Source organism: Hypanus sabinus, chromosome 16 (assembly GCF_030144855.1).
Source record: "Hypanus sabinus isolate sHypSab1 chromosome 16, sHypSab1.hap1, whole genome shotgun sequence".
NCBI lineage: Eukaryota > Metazoa > Chordata > Chondrichthyes > Myliobatiformes > Dasyatidae > Hypanus > Hypanus sabinus.
Window position 1 is genome coordinate 72,954,252 of NC_082721.1, and position 20,376 is coordinate 72,974,627.

Consider the following 20,376-nt stretch of genomic DNA (forward strand, 5'->3'; position numbering starts at 1 on the left):
ATTTCACCATTTGAGCCCCGTAATCTTTACCTATCCTCTCCCAGCCTATGTCACTACCTCCACTCCCTTCCCCTCCCCTCTGCCAATCACCCTTTGGGAATTCACCAATTCCCTGCTAGCTCTTGTCCAGCTCCCTTTTGCACTTGCCAGCATCATCCAGTCCCTGATGAAGGATTTGGACATGAAACTCTGCTCGTTTCCCTCTGCAGACGCCCCTGACACATCCAAGTTCCTGCTGCAGTTTGCCATCCCAGATTCCAGCCCCTGCAGTCTCTTGTGCAACGACAGTCTGCAGGTATATCGGGAGTGGCTGACACAGCGTCTGGTGGGTCAAAGCAGAAAGAACTGCTGCAGTTTTGGGTCAAACCCTGCATCATCAAAACTCTTTGTGCAGTCACTTGTGCCTTATCTCTGCCTTTGGTTTTGCTATTTTCTGTACTTTCAGTTCTGCTACCATTTTCTCTGTGAATGTCTGTAATTCTTGGTATTACTACAATTCTCACTATCACTGTGCTGTTGCAAACCTCAGTGCCGGTATGACACTGTAACTCTCGGAATGGCTGTGCTGCTCTCATTCTCATTGTAAATCTTGGCCCTGCTCTCTAAGTATCCAGTGCTTTTATCTGCGCCTTGGTGTCGAGGCTGTTTCAGTACCGCACTGTATGGAAGTCCAACCAAGTTCTGAACTGCTTCTCCCTGCCCAACCCACCCACTCCCTGTGCAGCGATCTGCACTGCCCCATTGAATGATCTGATGTCCCAGTCATGGTTTCTGGGACAGGGCCTGGGTCAGGAGCCACGGTGTTAGCGATGATGTAGGGTAGGGGAGTGGTCTCTATGGGTGGGGTGAGTGTCCCAGGCTCTGGAAGTAGTGGACACCTTGGGGTGAGATGGTCAATATGGGTGGACTGGCGTGAGGCTCTCGATAAATGTCAGTGCCCCCCCCCCGCCCCCTGGATGGCTGCACAATGAGAACTGGCTGTTCCCTCTGACCTGTCCCTGTCTCTCCCCCCCCCACCCCCCACAGGAGAGGGTCTGCTCATCAGCCAAGGAGAGAGGTGGGCTCGGCACCGCCGGCTCCTCACCCCCGCCTTCCACTTTGACATCCTGAAGCCCTACGTCAAAATCTTCAACCGATCTGTTAACATCCTGCACGTGAGTCCCAGGCCGGTGATGGGGTGGGTGAAGGGTGTGGTGGCGACAGGGCAGGGGTGGGTACGGGATGAGGGTGGCCAATGTAATGCAGACACACTGTGTGGGCTTGATTCATCACCTTGGTGTCAGGTTACCTGCCGCTGAGCCACAGATGTGAATAGAGGAGAATATATCAGTGTATACGTGTGTGTATCAGTGTCTGGTTGTGTGTGTATCAGTGTATATCTGTGTCTCTGTACACCTGTGAGTCAGACTGTTCAAACATTCCCCCCCCTCCCCCCTGCACACAAACTCTTGAGAATCCCAATCTCTCTTCAGGAGATACCGGAAGCCTGGAAATTGGCGATTTAAAGTGGGAGGACTTACCTGCATTTGGAATTTGGATTGATTTTACATGTGGAAACATCTCTGATGAATGTGACTGTGTTTGGGACCTCAGTGAAGATTGTGAGGGCAGAGATGTCGTCTATATGGAGTTTTTATGGTCTTTGATGGGGTTTGGCATTGCAGGCTGGTTTGAACGATGGGATCACATGAGCTCCATTGTGAGCTAAGCAAGTGGATATAAAACTTGCTTGGTGGTAGGAGGCAAAGGATGGTAGTGGAAGCTTGTGTTTCCAGATCAAGAGATCTGCGAGCAGTGATGTGCCACAGTAGACAGTCCAGGGCCGCTGTTCTGTCTCATGTATTGTAACTATTTTGATGAGAATGCAGGTCGTATGATTAGGAAATTTATGGATGACGTTGATGGTGTAGTAGATGTCGATGATGGTTGTCTAAGGTTACAAAAGGATTTGGATCAACTAGAAAAGTGGACCAAATAAAAGTTGATGGAATCTAACTTAGACACGTTGGAAATTATGCACTTTGATACGTTAAACCAGTGCACAGTAACTATACACAGTAGAACATAGAGTGAATGATGGGCTCCAGAGAATGTTTTAGAACAAGACCCAGGAGTAATAGTACACTGTTCCTTAAAAACAATGACTCAGATTGATGGGGTGGTTTAAAAGGCAATTGCCATTTGGCTTGTCTTCACTGAATGAAGCACTGAGTACAAGAGTTGGGATGTCATGTTACGGTTGTACAAAATGTTGGTAAGACCGCACCTATAGGCAGATCTGGTCGCCATACCAGAGTTAGGATGTCATTAAACTAGAGTCAGTACAAAAAATTCACAAGGCTGTTGCTGAGATTGAAGGAATTGGAAAGGAGGGTCTATGATTGTTTTGCCTGGACTGAAGGAGACTGACAGGTGACCTTTCAAAGGTGTATAAAATCACAAGGGGCATGGGTAAAGGTCACTGTCCTGATCCCCAGGCCAAGAGATTCTAAACTTGGAAAGTTCAACTTTTTGGTGAGAGGGGAAAAGTTTAAAGGGGAATTGAAGGGCAACTTCCTTACACAGAGGGTTGTTGATGTCTGGAACGAACTGTCAGAGGGAGTTCAACGCACATTAGAAACCCATTAACAACATTTGAAACACATTTGGACAGTGGATAGGCAAGGTTTAGGGAGACAAAACACAAAAACACAGCTGCAGATGCTGTGGATCAAAGAATACGTACACGACGCTGGAAGAACTCAGCGGGTCAGGCAGCATCCGTGAGAAAAGAGTAGCCAACGTTTCGGGCCGAGACCCTTCATCAGGAATGGGGGGGTGGGGGTGGGTGGGGAAGAGAGGGCCGAAGCCCAGTAATAGAGATGGGGAGGGGGTAGGGCCTATAGGCGCCAGGTGGAAAACCAATCAGAAGAAAGATAAAGGGGGGAGGGGGAGGGTTTCCTCCCTCTCCCCCTCCCCCTTCCCCTATCCCAGGTCCCTCTCTGCCCCTCTTCCCTTTCAATTTTCTGCTTCTTTATCTCTACAGTTCTTTCATGCTTATCCCCTCCCCTCCACCAGACTGGACTAGTCTAGTCTAGTCACCAGACTGACTTGTATAATGTCTGGTCCCGCAGCCAAACTGACGTGGATTGGGAGCAGCGGAAGCTTGGCCTGAGAGAGCACGTAGCTGTCCATTCACACCCCTCCGGCCTCCGGCTGTCGGTCCCATGGGGAGCTGCTGTTGCTACAGGAGGTTATGTGGGCTGCACCTTGGGAACTGCTTCAGTAGGTAGTCTGCTTCTCAACTCTAGGTCAGCACACTGCTCCTCTGCCTTCGTGATCCAGCTTTGGGCTCGTGTGCCTTCCTCCGTGGATCGGTGCGCCCCCTTGGCTGTGAGCCAACGGTCTCTGCTTTGTTTCAGGACAAGTGGCTCCGGCTGTTATCGGAAGGGGAGCCCTCCCTGGAGATGTTCGACCACATCAGCCTGATGACCCTGGACAGTTTACTGAAATGTACCTTCAGTTTCGATAGCAACTGCCAGCTGTGAGCAGGGGTGTGGGTGCTGGAGCGGTGAGGGTGGGATGTGGGGAGTGGGGTGAGTGAGAGAGGGGAGTGGGTTGAGGAGGGAGAGTTGGGTGGATGAGGGTAGGAGTAAGGGAGGAGTATGGGGAGTGAGGTTGGTATTAGGGGATTGATGGAGTGTGTGTTGGGGATGAGCAGTGGGTGCATGTGGGTTGGGTTGGTGAAGTGGTGAAATTGGGGTGGGGTGGTTCGCTGGAGATGGGACGTGGGGCCGTGCAGTCACCACCAGTGGGTCCCAGCTGACATCAGTAGCGGGGCTTCTCCCTGCCACCCTGAGTCTCTGGGCTATGGGAGTTGGGTGGCAGAGACTGGTGCGGGTGCTGAGAGAGCCCGAACCTTGCCACCGCTGGCATCTCCAAACCCACACATCCTCAGTGTGTGGCCAGTGGCTGCTCCCCATAATGGACTCCATCCCAGAGTGTAACGGGGAATCAGTTTATCATGGTGACATGAAAACCATGCCATCCATAAAATAATAATTTTATACATCAGTATATTGAGGTAGTACAGGAGGAAAAAGCAATAACTGAATGCCGAGTAATGTGTTCCACTTGCAGAGAAAGCACAGTGCAGGCGGACAACAAGGTAGAAAGTCATGGGATGTACAAAGCACTTGTGCACAGTAAGATCCCGTAAGATACTGACCAAATAATTCTTATTAGTAAGTTCGATTGAGAAGTAAATCCTGGTCACTGCCTTGGTGCCAATGTTGCCTCATCATTTGGGGAGACATTCAGAATCAGTACTAGGTTTATCATCAGTGCCACATGCTGTGAAATTTGTTGTATGTCGGTGGCTGTAGCCTTGCGTCCCTGTTCCATCTGGGAGCGGCAAGGGGAGAGATCCTGCAGGAGAGGAGATGGGGGTGGGTGTTTCTCCAGGAACCTATCACCTTCACCCCTCATTCATCGCCTTGTATCTCCTGCTCCTCCTGTTGCCCCGCAGGCAGTCGAGCGACTACATTAGAGCCATCTATGAGCTGAGTACGTTGGTGGTGAAGAGGGAACGGTGCTTACCACATCACATCAACCTCATTTACAAGTTCACGGCCGACAGCAAGCGGTTCGACAGTGCCTGTGACCTGGTGCACTCCTACTCGATGGGCGTGGTCCAGCGTCGCCGGGAGATCTTGAAGGGTCAGAAGACGGAGACTTGGCTTAAGTCCAAGCGTGGCAAGGTTGTGGATTTCCTGGACATCCTGCTGCTGTCAAAGGTGAGGCCTGGGCCACTGCAACTGTCTCCACTGACTTGTCTCAGCTCTGCACACTGACAGGGGTTGGGGGGAGGTTTCTGAGCCATTGCACTCCTCCCGGAAGAAAGTATGATACAAAGGGAACTCCAACTAGTGGGAGTCTCACTGCTATTTTTCCATTCATAAGACGAGAAGATATAGGAGCAAAATTGGGCCATTTGGCCCATTGAGTCTGCTCCCCCTTTCAATCAAGGCTGACTTTTGCCAGCCACTTTCTCCTGCCTGCTCCTTATAACCCTTAACCCCTTTACCAATCATGAATCTATCAATCTGTACTTTAAATCTACCAAATGACCAGTCCTCCAGATTCTCATCCCTCTAGTTGAAGAAATTTCTCCTCATCTGTGTTTTAAAGGGAGGTCCCCTTATTCTAAGGTCGTGTCCTCAGATCCTAGACTGTGCTTCTAATGGACACCTTCTCTTCATGTCAACTATATCCAGTGTTCATAATGTTTCAATGAAGATCCCCCTGAGCCCCACTGAGTACAGGCCCAGAAACTTCAAATGCTGCTCAGTCTCCTCGAATCCTTCACCACCAGCATCCACCATCGCCATCAGATAATAAACTCGCTCCACAGCTACTCCAGCTACAAGAGCAGCTGTGAAGGCTGGGTATCTTTCTATAGATGAGCAGTGGAAAACTTGTTGATTGGCTGCATTAAGGCCTGGTATAGGAACAACAATGGCTTTGAATGGAGAATTCTACAAAAGGCAGTGGATTTGACCCGGTACATTATGGGCAAAGCTCTCCCAACCATTGAACCATCTACATGAAATGCTGTTGTAGGAAAGCAGCATGCATCCTCGCTACCCAGGCTATGTTCTTTTCTCATTGCTGCCACCAGGCAGATGGTAGGAGTGCCTGAGGTCTCGCACCAAAATGTTCAAGAACAGTTACCACCCTTAACTATCAGGCTCTTGAACAAAGGAGGATAATTACACTCAATCTATTGAGATGGTCCCACAACCAATGATCCCACGTTAAGGTCTCTTTATCTTGTAATTTCAGGCTTTTGTTATTTATTGCTTTTTATTTATAGTTGCATTTCAGCTGTTTGTTGCCTCCTATACTCTTGCATTCATTGATCCCGCTTACAGTTACTATTCTACAGATTTGCCCGCACTAAAAAGAATTTGGAGGTTGTATGTGGTGACGTCTATGTACTCTGATAATAAATCTTACTTCAAAACTTTGATCCTGCTGTGAGTGACTCACCTCCTTTATCCCCAAACACACGAGCAGTGTGGTGGAGCACTCTCTGCTATCAGCACAGGGCGGCTGGAGTGTGCAGTGTCTACTAAATGCAACACCATCACCAACAGCACCTGCTCCATCACCCCCTCTCGAATCCATGGCATCTGCCACTCAGAACCACAGAGGCAGCAGGTTATTATTATTAATTTATTATTGCCACGTGTACCAAGATGCAATGAAAAGCTTGTCTTGCACACCTTTCATACCGATCTGATCGTCACACAGTGTATTGAGGTAGAAAAGGATAAAACAATAACTTCACAGAGAAAATACAGAGCAGGTAAACAATAAAGTACAAGATCTTGAGACTTTAACACATTGGAGCAGAATTACCCCAGTCAACCCATCAAATCTGATCCAGAATTGAGAGGGATTTATTCTTGTTCTCAATCCCATTTCCTGCCTCTCCCCCAACAGCTGACACCCTGACTAATCAATAATCAATCAACTTCTGCATTAAAGATACCCAATGATTCTGCCTCTACAGATCCGAGGTAATGACCTCCACAGATTCCCCACCCTCTGGCTAAAGAAATTCCTCCACGTTTCTGTTCTAAGGGGATGTCCTATTATCAGAGGCTGCACACTCTGATCCTATACTCCCTACTATAGGATACATCCTCTCCACGCCCACTCTATCTAGGCCTTTCAATATTTGATAAGTTTCAAAAGATCCCCTCTCATTCTTTTAAATGAGTACAGGCCCAGAGCTGTCAATCACTCTTCATTCATTAACCCTATCATTCCTGGGATAATTCTTGTGGATCCTCTCCAATGCCAGCACATCCTTTATGAGGTAACCGGGTAGATTGTGAGGTCAAGATCCCACCTTACTGTACGAAATGTCTGTTAATACTCTTACAACAGCAGGGTAGAAGCTGCCCTTGAACCAGGCAGAACAGCACCACCACTTGTGGGGTTTTAATTGCACTGTTCATGATTGGAGAGAGAGTGAAGTTGGGAAGAGAAGAGAGAGAGAGGTATTTGGGACACTGGAGCTACAGCCAGGTCAGGAGTGATTAGTGTGTGTCATGAAGGGTCAGGGACTGGGATAGTAAGGGTGGGTATTAAGGTGGGAAATGGTGTAATTTTGCTCCTAGTTCCAGATGGATGGACAGATCTAGTGGAAGTGCTTTTGCTGTTTGCAGGACGAGAATGGCCAAGGTCTGACGGATGAGGAGATCCAGTCGGAGGCCGACACCTTCATGTTTGAGGGTGAGTACCTGGGTACATCCGTGAGGTCCTCCTCAGTTCCAGCCTGGGTCCAGCGTCGGCAGGCTGAGGCACCAACCAAAGCGAGGACTACATGGTCACCACTCCATTCACCACCTTGTAACACCACAAAGTGCCTCAGAGCATCGGAGGGGACCAGGCTGCCATAGCCCCGCACGGTCCCACCAACAGCAAGTTAAGAATCGGCATACATCTGGTTTTCTGGGCGGGTGTAATGGGCTATACAGATGCAGAACAACTTCTTAATTTGTTTCTTAACACTCCAACTGATGACTCTATCCTGAGCCGGTGATATAGCTCCTGGTGGTCTCGAGGGTGGAAGGAAGGGCAGGGTAGTGATGGAGGAGGCGTTGATTTGCTAGCTGTGAGACTTTGTGAGTGTGAAGCCCAAGGTCGCTCGTATGCCTTTGCCCACTCACCAGGGGAACACTACACAGCTCCCGGGCCTGTTTGGAAGGCGCTGAAGCCTCTGGAACAGCTGGACAGGGCATCTGTATATCCAGCCAGAAACACTGGGTTGTTTATCAGTGCAGCAATGCTGAGGTCCTGGCATTCTCCTATCTGCGGTTAGCCGGAATGGGACAATTGGACATGGGGTCCTATGGGAGATTGGGTGTGGAGGGAGTCTACAGCTGGCCTTTTAGAAATGTTGGCTGGAGCCCGACACCCCTCCCAGTCATGTTTGGCTCCCTGCCCGTCTGCCCCGGAGGAAGGGGCCCAGCTGTGATCTGGGCTGGTGGGAGGGGCTGACGGCTTGGATTGCTGCTTAACCCCCCAGACACTTGAACCTGTGGAGATCTGCTGTAAGCAGCGGAGTGTTCACGATTTCCTGAGCTGCCACTCTTCCCCCCAGGCCACGATACGACGGCGAGTGGAATCTCGTGGGTGCTGTACAACCTGGCCAGGCACCCGGAGTACCAGAGCCAGTGCAGGGAGGAGATTGAGCTGCTGCTGAAGGAGAGGGACGTTGAGGAGCTGGAGTGGTGAGTGATTGAATCCTGTCTTACTCAGCAAGGTGGGGATTGGTCAGTTTTTCACATGTTCTCCTACTCCACCACACTCCATTGGGATTTGTTGGCCCTGTAGCTCAATGATGGGGTTTCACAATCAATTTGACCCTTGCCTCGGTTCAATTCTGATACTTTAATCTAAGTCAGGAGTCAGGAAATAGGCACAGAACTTGTTGCTTCGTGGTCACTTTATGAAACGTTAACGGAACAGAGTTGGAAATGAACAGTGATAGAGGTCCACTAATTGAAAGGAGATAGAAGCAAAAAGACAAAAGATTTTAGCCCATTGTGGAGTGGCTTCTTTTTGACTGTATAGGTAAGAAAAATTTGATTCAAATTCACAGCAAAGAACCAGCCAATTAGAAAGCCTCTATTCCAATCATGCAGCACCAGAGAAGCTTCCAGAATCACGCAAATGTAGCCGCTAGGGGACACAATGAACAACCGCATATACATACAGTGGGCACTAGGAAGCATACTAAGCAGTTATGTATGAGTAATTATATAAAATACAAACAGATAATTAGTTGTTAAGCTGCAAAGAAAGTATCAAACAGTTGGATCCAACACCTCCCTTTGTGAAATGAGGTTATTGGGAGAATGAAAATTTGGAGGTGGGATCATTGCAGGCATCTAAAGAGAGGGTATTGAATTGAGGGCTGTGGGGAACTGGCATGGGAAGGTGGGGTGAAGATGCCTGGTTCAGATCTGCCATGATCATATCGAATAGTGCGCATGTTTAAGGGGCCCAGTGGCCTAATGTTGCTCTATTTTCCGTGATGTTGTGTTCACTAGAACTACAATATTAACTCAGTTCTTCTTTATGCTAGCACAGCCTGACAGCCCTGTACTTCACATCCCGTCATCTGTGTTCTCATTCTCCAAATAACCTCTTTACAGTTTTGTTGAAGAGGGCTATATTCTCCATCCTAACTACCCCCATTCACCCTTCACCAGATAAGCTTGCTTGTATCTTATCCTCAGGATAACTCTGGACTCGGCCTGTTAGAGGAATTCCGTCTGTCCTATTCACCCCCTCCATCACCTTCTGCAGCTAGACAATAATATTTCCTCCCCCCTCAGGTTGACTTGAGCCCTTCACCAGTTTCTCTCTCCACCGACACTGTTGGACCTGTTGAGCGTTCCCAGCATTTTCTGTCTTTGTTTTAGGATTCTGTGTCTGAAGCTTTGCTTTTAATTTCATTAGTATTTCAAGTCAATGACACTTCAAAATCTTTAAATGGAGGGTTTTTGATATGAACTATTGATTCTCTGTCTTCTCCCTCTTCTTCCTTTTACCCCCTCCCCTCTGTTCCATTCTCTCTCCATCCCTTGCCCACCTCAATGTCCCCCTCTTTTTTTTGTCTCCCCCTTCCCCCACCCCCCACTGACCCTCCCTCTCCTGAGGCTGTCTGCCTGAGGAGCAGAGTCTCCCTGTACTCATAGCGACTCTCTTTCCACAGGGACGACCTCTCGCAGATGCCCTTTACCACCATGTGCATCAAGGAGTCTCTGAGGCTCCACCCTCCAGTCACCACCGTTGCTCGCTGCTGCACCGAGGACATCAAGCTCCCTGACGCCAGGGTCATTCCCAAGGGTGAGGGGCCAGCTTGTGGGGCTGTGAGGGTTAAATGCCGGGGGACGGGTGGGGGTGTGGATGCTGGGCCATTGTCCCTGTGCTCTTGGGTCTTCCACCAGCAAGTGATGGGAAAATCTGACCTGTGCTTCTGTGTGAGTTCAGGCCCAGAATCCATGTCCCTGGCTTTGTGTGATGTTGTCTGGGGAGGAACCAATATTGGATGCTTGTGGGTTGACCTGTGACCCTCTGACCCTTGACTTTCACACACACCACCCTGTCCCAGCCCAGTCTGGACCTCAGAGGCACCTGTCACGTTGGTCCATGACATTGGAGGTTGCCTGAATTGGCAGTATTGGGGTAACTCACCACTAGCTCCGGATTATGATCTCTGTGGAAACCCAGCCTGGTGTTGATGTGGCCTGTGGATGTGCCATGCTGAGGTGAACCCCAAGCAAGTGTGTTGATCCGGACTACGAGTGTGCGTGTTGAGATGGACCCTGAGTGCATATGTTGACGGAGCAGAGAGGGTGTAATGTGTGCAACACAGACAAACATCCTGTGTGTTTCGCTGCAGATCTGCAGAATCTCTGATGTGATGTGTGCACTTGTTTTACAGGGAACACCTGCCTGATCAGCATTTATGGAACCCATCACAACCCTGTAGTCTGGCCAGATCCTGAGGTAGGAGAGTCTCGCAGATACAGGCCATTTTGCCCACCACATCCCTTTTGACCATCAACTTCATGATCCCCTGTAACAGCACTTATGCAGTTAACTGGCAATTCACATGCTCGTCTGGACACAATTCAAACACTGAGAATCTCTGCTGCCTCTACACCCTCAGACAGTTCCAGATACTAACCTACTTTTGAATTCTCCCTCAGATCTAATTAACCTCTCATCCTTTAGTCTAATTTATTGTCCTCTGGATTTAGGCGCTTCCACTCTGGGGAAAGGTTTCCAATGATATTAAAACTCCAGTAATACCCTTTAGAAATCCCAATGATTGAGCATCTGTCTTACTAGGTGTGGACGTCTGCACCCTTCAAGGGGTTTCCAAACACCCGGAGAGTTGCTACACCCTCCTCCGCACTCCTTTGAAGTGATGTTCTCATTCCCACGCTCCCTTTAAACTCACCAAGTGTACTGGAAAATTGATTATACTGTTGTGTAATGTCTACAACAATGTGAATTAAAAATGTAGGAGAGTATTCAGTGAAGTAATATCCAATGGTCCAAAAAAGCAATCTGCTAGTCTGACGCCAATGAAGTCTGCAGTGTCAGCTCAACAGTAACTACCTGTTTCTGCCTTTCATAATTTTGAACACCTCAGTCAGATTCTTCCCCACCCCACCCATCGCAGGAAAAAAACCTCCTCCAGTGTTTCCTCAGGACTGAAGAACTACATCCTGGTGAGAAACAGGAGACACTGCAGATGTAAACCCAGAGCGACATGCACAAAACTCAGAGGAGGATGTTCGGTGAAGGGTCTTATCATGAAACGTTGACTGTCCATTTCCCTCCGTGGATGCTGCCTAACCCATCGAAATCCTCCAGAGCTTTACGTGTGTTGCTCCTGGCAAATCTCCTTTGCAGCCTTCTGGAGTGTTCCTAACCTTCCAACAGTGTGTCAACAAAACTGCACACCAGTATTTATAAACTTGTACCACCATCCTCAACACCCACACCCATATTTTCTGCCCAACTAATGAAGTAAGGCAGGTGTCCTGAATGCTTTCTTTACCACACAGTCTGTCTGAGCCTCCACTTTGAGAGATGAGTAAACTTTAACATGGAATTCCTCGTTTCTCAGTATTCCCTACATTTCCATATTTCCTTATTCATTGGAGGGAGGCCATTTGGCCCACTGAGTGCGGACAATTCCATTTCTCTCTAACTTTTCCTGTAACGTATCCCATCCCTCCCTGCAGATTCCATCGCCCCTAGACATCAGGGACAATTTTAAATTGACCTACCACGCTGAATGTATTTGGTGTGGAGGGGGCTCCATGCTTTTGGAAAAGGGAGGAAGCTGGAAATTCTGATTGGGGGGTGGGGGAGAGCCCAGATTGTCACAGGGAGAACATGCAGACTCCACAGAGACAGCACTGAAGGGTAGGATTGAACTTAGGTGCCTGGAGCTGTGAGGCAAAGCGGTTCCTTGTGTATGTTCTACCAAAAGGCATCAAGATTAAATTCCATCTACCAGTGCCCTGCTCATCCTACCCCCGATCAATATCAGCACTGTCCTCACTCTCAGTAACGTGACTGATTCTGGTGTCATGTATGACCTTCCTAACCAGACCAGCTCTACTCCTATCAAAATCAATAATGTATATAACCAGCAGCAACGATCCCTGTGTAGACCACTGGTTGCCAGCTTCCAATCACATGGGCTGTTGGGAATATTGGAGTCCTTGTCCTGAAATGGAAATAGGACAACTCTCCGTGGTTGGAAGTGATGTGGTTGAGGCCAAATCCCATTCTTTTAGCAGCTCTTGAACACTTGCAGATGCATCTAAAGGGGGGGAGCCCGGTTGGGGTCGGCACTTCCTACTGGGAAAGGAGAAGCCATCACTGGCCCCTCTCCCACCCACTGGGTCCCTCTTTGGGAGGAGAGCGCTGGGGATCACAACACTGAAGGCGGGAACGTGTAACTGATCGGTGTTCGATCTTCCAGGTATACAATCCATTGCGCTTTGACTCTGAAAACGCAGACAAGAGAGCTCCGTATGCTTTCATCCCGTTCTCTGCCGGTCCAAGGTGAGGTATTGTCCAGGGCTCCCAGATTTACATCATCATGTTTCCCTGGTATGTCTTGGCATGGGGGGGGGGGGGGGTGTGGGGAAGACAGTCACTCAGGAATATCAGACCCCAGCAGGACTCCATTTGCATTCCAACACAAAGTGAACACCAGGGTGCTGGTGTACGTCCTGCACTGGGAGGGTGTATGAGCCTGCTCCAGCTGTCTCACAGGGCTGGGTATGGTTCAGGTCCCGCCCCCTATTCTAACTTCCTGGTTTTGTCTCCCTCACGGGTCAAAGGGAGCCAAGTATGACCCACCTCCATCCCATCAGGGCTCCCACTAATGGGCTTAGCTGTGTCCAGACTGTCTGCAGAAAGGTAAATATCCTTGGGGTGGGAAGATGTCAGGAGGTTGAGAGAGCTGGGGGACAGGGATGGAAGGTGGAGATGTTAGGAGGGATGAGAGAAGGTGTGGGAGACAGGTGGGGAAGGGGACAATATGGGGGAAGGGATGGGGAGAGGTTGTGAGAGTGGGGAGGTGTGATTTCAGGAGGGACATTTGGCTGGTCAGTGAAAACTAGAAGCAGGAGGAGGAGTAATGGGAAGTGTGGGGGGGGGGGGGCGGGTGGGGCTGATATAACATCTCAGGCCTACAGCCCAGGTCAATAGACAATAGGTGCAGAAGTAGACCATTCGGCCCCTCGAGTCTGCACCGCCATTCTGAGATCATGGCTGATCATTCACTATCAATACCCAGTCCCTGTCTTGTCCCCATATCCCTTGATTCCCCTATCCATCAGATATCTATCCAGCTCCTTCTTGAAAGCATCCAGAGAATTGGCCTCCACCGTCTTCCGAGGCAGTGCATTCCACACCTCCACAACTCTCTGGGAGAAGAAGCTCTTCCTCAACTCTGTTTTAAATAACTGACTTATTCTCAATCCATGCCCTCTGGTACTGGACTCTCCCAACATCTGGAGCATATTTCCTGCCTCAATCCTATCAAATCCTTTAATTATCTTAAACGTTTCAATCAGATCCCCTCTCAATCTCCTCAATTCCAGCGTGTACAAGCCCAATCTCTCCAATCTCTCTGCGTAAGACAGCCCTGCCATCCCAGGAATCAACCTAGTGAATCTACGCTGCACTTCCTCAATTGCCAGAATGTCCTTCCTTAAACCTGGAGACCAAAACTGTACACAATATTCCAGGTGTGGTCTCACCAGGGCCCTGTACAAATGCAAAAGAACATCCTTGCTCTTGTATTCAATTCCCCTTGTAACAAAGGCCAACATTCCATTTGCCCTCTTCACTGCCTGTTGCACTTGCTCATTCACCTTCATTGACTGGTGAACTAGGACTCCTAGGTCTCTTTGCATTTCTCCCTTACCTAACTTGACACCGTTCAGACAATACTCTGCCCTCTTGTTCCAGCTTCCAAAGTGGATAACTTCACATTTATTCACATTGAATGACATCTGCCAAGTATCTGCCCACTCACTCAGCCTATCCAAGTCTCCCTGTATTCTCCTAACGTCCTCTTCGCATGTCACACTGCCACCCAGTTTAGTATCGTCAGCAAACTTGCTGATATAGTTTTCAATGCCCTCATCTAAATCATTGACATAAATCGTAAAGAGCTGTGGTCCCAGTACAGAGCCCTGTGGTACCCCACTAGTCACCTCCAGCCAGTCTGAGAAACACCCATTCACTGCTACCCTTTGCTTTCTATCTGCCAACCAGTTTTCTATCCATGTTGAAACCCTGCCCCCAATGCCATGAGCTCTGATTTTACTCACCAATCTCCTATGTGGCACCTTATCGAATGCCTTCTGAAAATCTAGGTACACAACATCTACTGGCTTACCCTCGTCTAACATCCTTGTTACACCCTCAAAAAACTCCAACAGATTAGTCAAGCATGATTTGCCCTTGGTAAATCCATGCTGGCTCGGCCTAATCCTATTTCTGCCATCTAGATGTGCCACTATTTCGTCCTTAATAATGGACTCAAGCATCTTCCCCACGACTGACGTTAGGCTAACAGGGCGATAGTTCTCCGTTTTCTCCTTCCCTCCCTTCTTGAAAAGTGGGATAACATTAGCCACTCTCCAATCTTCAGGAACTGATCCTGAATCTAAGGAACATTGGAAAATGATTACCAATGCATCCGCAATTTCCTGAGCCAGCTCTTTTAGAACCCTCGGATGCAGACCATCTGGACCCGGGGATTTATTAGCCTTCAGTCCTACCAGTCTACTCATCACAGTTTCTTTCCTAATGTCAATCTGTCTCAATTCCTCTGATATCTTATGACCCTGGCCCATCCATACATCTGGGAGATTGCTTGTGTCCTCCCTGGTGAAGACAGATCTAAAGTACGCATTAAATTCTGTTGCCATTTCCCTGTTTCCCATAACAATTTCTCCCAATTCATTCTTTAAGGGGCCAACATTGTTCTTAACTATCTTCTTTCTCTTCACATAGCTAAAAAAGCTTTTGCTATCCCCTTTTATATTCCTGGCTAGACTGAGCTCATACCTGATTTTTTCTCTCCGTATTGCTTTTTTAGTTAAGATCTGCTGTTCCTTAAAACGTTCCCAATCATCTGTATTCCCACTCATCTTAGCCCTGCCATACTTCTTTTTCTTTAATGCTATACAATCTCTGACTTCCTTTGTCAACCACTGTGGCCCCTTCCCCCTCTTTGAATCCTTCCTTCTCATTGGAATGAACTGCATTTGCATCTTTTGTATTATGCCCAAGAATATCTGCCACTGCTGATCCACTGTCTTTCCTGCCAGGGCATCCGCCCATTTAACTTTGGCCAGCTCATCCCTCATGGCTCCGTAGTCTCCTTTATTTAATTGCAACACTGACACCTCTGATCTGCCCCTATCCCTCTCAAATTGTAGATAAAAACTTATCATGTTATGATCACTACTTCCTAATGGCTCCTTTACTTCAAGATCACTTATCAATTCCTGTTCATTACACATCACCAAGTCCAAAATAGCCTCGTTCCTGGTTGGCTCAAGCACAAGCTGTTCCAAAAATACATCCCTTAGACACTCCACAAACTCCCTATCCTGGGGTCCAGCACCTACCTGATTCTCCCAGTCCACCTGCATGTTGAAATCTCCCATAACGACTGCATTACCTTTAGCACATGCCAATGTTAACTCCCTAATCAACTTGTACCCAATATCCACGCTACTGTTTGGGGGCCTGTACACAACACCCATTAGGGTCTTTTTACCCTTACTGTTCCTCAGCTCAATCCACACAGACTCTACTTCCCCTGTTCCCAAGTCACCTCTTGCTCAGGACTGAATCTCATTCCTCACCAAAAGGGCCACCCCACCCCCTCTTCCCATATTTCTGTCTCTACGATAGCACGTATACCCTGGTACACTCAATTCCCAGGCCTGATCCCCTTGCAGCCATGTCTCCGTTATCCCAACAATATCGTAGTTCCCCATTTTCATCTGAGCTTCAAGCTCATCTGTCTTATTTCTGACACTACGGTCCAGGGTCAATGTCACAACCTGGTTCTTTCTGAGGGACAGTGCTGATGTGCACTATCTTCCTGTACACCAAGTGCCGGGGTTAGAGATCAAAGACAGTGGTTGAGGGGCAGTGTCAACTGCCCTCCCGTTGGCCAACATCCTGTGGTCCTTCCATTGATCAACAGCTACTACCCCATCATTGATCAACTACCCAAGGCTTATTGACCCATGAACCAATGCATGACAGTTCACACCTGGGCATCCACAACCTGCTGCCCGTTCCTGCCTCTCAAAGGGGCAAAAGCAAAATGCTGCAGATGCTGGTGGTCTGAAATAGAAACCTGGGAATACTGTGTGGGGCAGGTTGCATCTGTAAAGGAGGAGAAGAGAATAGCTGAAGGGGGCAATTTGAATTCAGAATTGGCTTGCCCATAGAAGGTAGATGGCAGTGGTGGAGGGAGAATGCATGGCTGTGAAACTGGTGCAAGGAGCAGTTTGTGTATGGATTATTGGGATCTCTTCTGGGGAAGATGTGACCTGTACAAAAGGGACAGATTACACCTGAATCTGAGGAGGATAGGAAGCAGAGTGATGGGGCAGTTGGTTTACAAGCAGAGGCAGTGGGTCTCAGTCCGAAACGTTGACAGCGCTTCTCCCTATACATGCTGCCTGGCCTGCTGTGTTCCACCAGCATTTTGTGTGTGTAGCGAGACTGTCAGGAAGGGCAGGCAGATGATAGTTCAAAATTGCAGTCAATGGGATGAGTTGCAGTGTAAAAGGGGGATAAAATCCAAGGGTGACATTTACAGGACTGGGACTTCATATTTGAAATATGAAGATAAAGTAGCCAACAATATCAAAGAAAATACCAGTAATTTTTTCAGATGTTTAAAGAGCAAACAAGAGATAGAGAGCTGAGAGTAAATATTGGAACACTGTAATAGTTCAGTGTAATAGTTCCAGCCCTGTAATAGAGGACAAGGAAATGGCGGATGACTGAAATAAGTATTTGTAAGTACTTTGCATTGGTCTTCACAGTGGAAGATGCTTGCAGTATGCTGGAAATTTGAGTGTCTGGAAGCAGAAGTGAGAGCAGTTGCTATTACTAGGGAGAAGATGCTTGGGAAACTGAAAGGTCTGAAGGTAGATAAATCATCTGGACCAGATGGACTGCACCTGAGGGTTCTGAGAGAGGCAGCTGAAGAGATTGTGAAGGCATTAGTAATGATCTTTCAAGGATCAAAGGATCCTAGCACGATTCTAGAGATCTGGAAAATTGCAAATGTCATTCTATTTTTCAAGAAGGGAGGGAGGCAGAACGGAGGAAATTATAGGCCAGTTAGCCAGTCCTCAGTGGTTGGGAATATGTTGGAGTCGATTGTTAAGGATGTGTTTCAGGGTACATGTTGGGGAAAAGTCAGCATGATTTCCTTGAGGGAAATCTTACCTGACAAATTTGTTGAAATTCTTTCAGGAATAAATGAGCAGGCTAGACAAAGCAGATTCAGTATATGTTGTGTTCTTAGATTTGCAGAAGGCTTTTGACAAGGTACCACACGAAGCTGTTTCATGAGATAAGAGCCCATTTTATTTCAAGATACTAGCATGGATAGAGCGTGGGCTGATTGGCAGGAGGCAAAGAGCGGGAATAAATGGAGCCTATTCTGGTTGGTTTCTGGTAACTGCAGAGATTAGTGTTTACCACTTATTTTGATGTTGTATGTCAATAATTGGATTGATGGCTTTTTTGCCAAGTTCGCGGATGATGCAAAGATATGTGGAGGGGCAGATGGTATCAAGGAAGCAGGGCTGCTGTTGAAATCCTAGATAGTGTGGATGTTGAGAGGATGTTTCCTGTGGTGGGGGAGTCTAGGAACAGAGGACACAGCCTAAGAATAGAGGGATATCCATTTGGAATGGAAATGAGACATTGAGACATTTCTTTAGCCAGAGGGTGGTAAATCTGCGGAATTCATTGCCACAAACAGCTGTGCAGTCCAGTTCATTGGGTGTATTCTGTTCTTGCATCTTGTGTTATTCTAGTTGTTGGTCCGTGGCTACTGGTATTCCACAGGTCCTTACTGGAACCTCTGTTTGTACTAATGACCTGGATGAGCATACTGATGGCTGGGTTAGTAAGTTCACAGATGGCCCAGAGGTTAGTGGAGTGGTGGACAGGACTGTCAAAGGATATGTGACATAGAGAGCATTTACAGTTATGGGTGGAGAAATGGCAGATAGAGTACAATGGGGGCACATGTGAGATGTTCCACTTTGGGAGATCAGGTGATAGGAGGATGTACACAGTTAATGATTGGACCATTAACAGCACTACTATAGTGGGAGAGAAGCTGAAGGCAACAGCTTCCTGAAGGTGGCTACACAAGTAGATAAGATATTAAAGGATGCATGCGTGTCTTCAATGGTCAGGGCACTGAAAATATGTGAGGAAAAGAATGGGCTGTCTTGACTCAAGCAACCTCCATGCTGTCTAAGTACATGGTCACATCTCTGCTCTGCAGGAACTGCATCGGGCAGAACTTTGCTCTTTCTGAGATGAAGGTGACCGTTGCACTGACCCTGTATCGGTTCGAGCTGGAACTGGACACTTCCCAGAAGGTGCGCAGGAAACCAGAGCTGATACTTCGGACTGAGAAGGGGATCTGGCTTAAAATGAAGCAAATACCGGGTCGAGAAGTCCGGGAGCAATCCCAGCAGACAGTGGAATGAGAACAGCAGGAAGGAAGGGGAGAAGTTATTTCATTAATTGTTGAGAATGGAATTGTGAGATGCAGGTGAAAAGGAAAGGGGAATTCTTTGTTACTCAGAGGATTACTTGTGGTGGGTGGGTGAAATGTTATCAGTGTGGTTCAACTCTCTTGGAGAATTCTATCTTCAGTGTCTGGGGCCTGGACTGTCCTGATGGCCCCCTTCTCCCCCCCCCCCCCCCAACCCACACCTTATGATCACTGACTGGCGTTCTTTTATAATTGTGGAATGAAATAAAATTTTTTTTAGTGTTTCAATGGTTTGAACAATATTCCATTAATGTTGAATGGTTCTCCTCAACACTATGGAGAGAACAATTTCACCTTTGGTCTTGGCTTGAGTTCTGACCAAAGATGGTGTTAGCCGAGGGTTTCTGAGTGCTTCACTGATCACACTCACAACACAGCCGAATTCACAGAAATGCGCATAGATGGCGGCCAAGCGGGAAGTCAAAGTGGGTCTGGCGCGGAGTCTCAGGTTGAGAAGACGTGGAATCAATGGTACTCAACCCATCCTTGGTAACACACAGGGACTTCTCCAAGTTTATGCATGAACAGTGGGTGGACACATTTCCTGACAGGTTCCATTGCTTCACTTACCTCTGCCAGCTTCAAAGACCTTGATGATTAGCAGGCCCTTGCTTGCTCTGCTCACAGCAGTGGAACTGTCCTTAGCCTAGATCTGCAGGTACAGGCAAAGCTGCCAGCACTTCTGTGTAACCTGCAGCTACAGTTGCTGTGTTCTACCCCACTGCCATTTTGGACCAGATTTGGCACCTTTAGTACCTCCTACAGGCAGTTAACAAGTGTGCTTCCTCCAAAACTTAATTCATTCAGTTGCTGTCACAGCTGGAGAAACCTGAGGTCAAGGTCGACACTCAGAGTGCGTGTGAGACCTCTGGGCAGGAGAGAAAGTGAATGGCCCTCTCCAAAGAGCCCATCCCAGGTCAGGGTGGGGTAGCTGGGCACATCCATTCACAGGATTTCAAGTGGTCCCAAGTGATTTGTTGGCAGCTTAGCCTAAGGGAGCTGAACTTAAGAACCATTTGGACAGACACTTCAATTGCCAAGGCACAGAAATGATGGGCCAAATGCTGGTCGATGGGGCCGGTAAAGATGGCTGGTAGATTGGCTCTGGGCTGAAGAGACAGTGCTGCCATATAAACCCAAGACTCAGAGGAACACACTGAAGATATTGGCTATTCTGGTGCTTCTCACTCTTCTGCTACATGTGGGGCTGGCACATGGACCACTGCACTGTGCATGGAATGCAGCAATGTGAGTGACTGGTGCATAGACAAACACTGATGGACTATTTCCCACAGAACCCAGCTACCTGAAGACTGCAGCTGGTGTGGGAAGCAGAGCAGTAGGGAAGACCCGGAGAATGGGCTCTGGGTAGGATAAAGGTTAGGAAGAGGAGCAGAAGAGTAAGGAACACCAACAACAAGAGTCTCGACAGG

The 20,376-nt window shown here is 48.1% G+C and overlaps 1 protein-coding gene across 7 annotated transcripts in view; it reads left to right on the top strand.

Moving 5' to 3' along the window:
• Positions 1-19,171, top strand: part of LOC132406446 (ultra-long-chain fatty acid omega-hydroxylase) — a 54,352-nt gene extending 35,181 nt beyond the window's left edge. For 6 of the 7 annotated variants that reach the window (XM_059992124.1, XM_059992125.1, XM_059992122.1 and 3 more), the window contains 9 exons: positions 1,027-1,154; positions 3,402-3,523; positions 4,508-4,775; positions 7,218-7,284; positions 8,156-8,285; positions 9,776-9,909; positions 10,508-10,572; positions 12,572-12,654; positions 18,668-19,171. In XM_059992124.1, the coding sequence (XP_059848107.1) occupies positions 1,027-1,154; positions 3,402-3,523; positions 4,508-4,775; positions 7,218-7,284; positions 8,156-8,285; positions 9,776-9,909; positions 10,508-10,572; positions 12,572-12,654; positions 18,668-18,875 (1,205 nt within the window). In that variant the 3' untranslated portion in view covers positions 18,876-19,171. The remainder of the gene's footprint in view (positions 1-1,026; positions 1,155-3,401; positions 3,524-4,507; positions 4,776-7,217; positions 7,285-8,155; positions 8,286-9,775; positions 9,910-10,507; positions 10,573-12,571; positions 12,655-18,667) is intronic. The other variant, XM_059992127.1, reaches the window with a different exon arrangement.
• Positions 19,172-20,376: the final 1,205 nt, after the last annotated feature.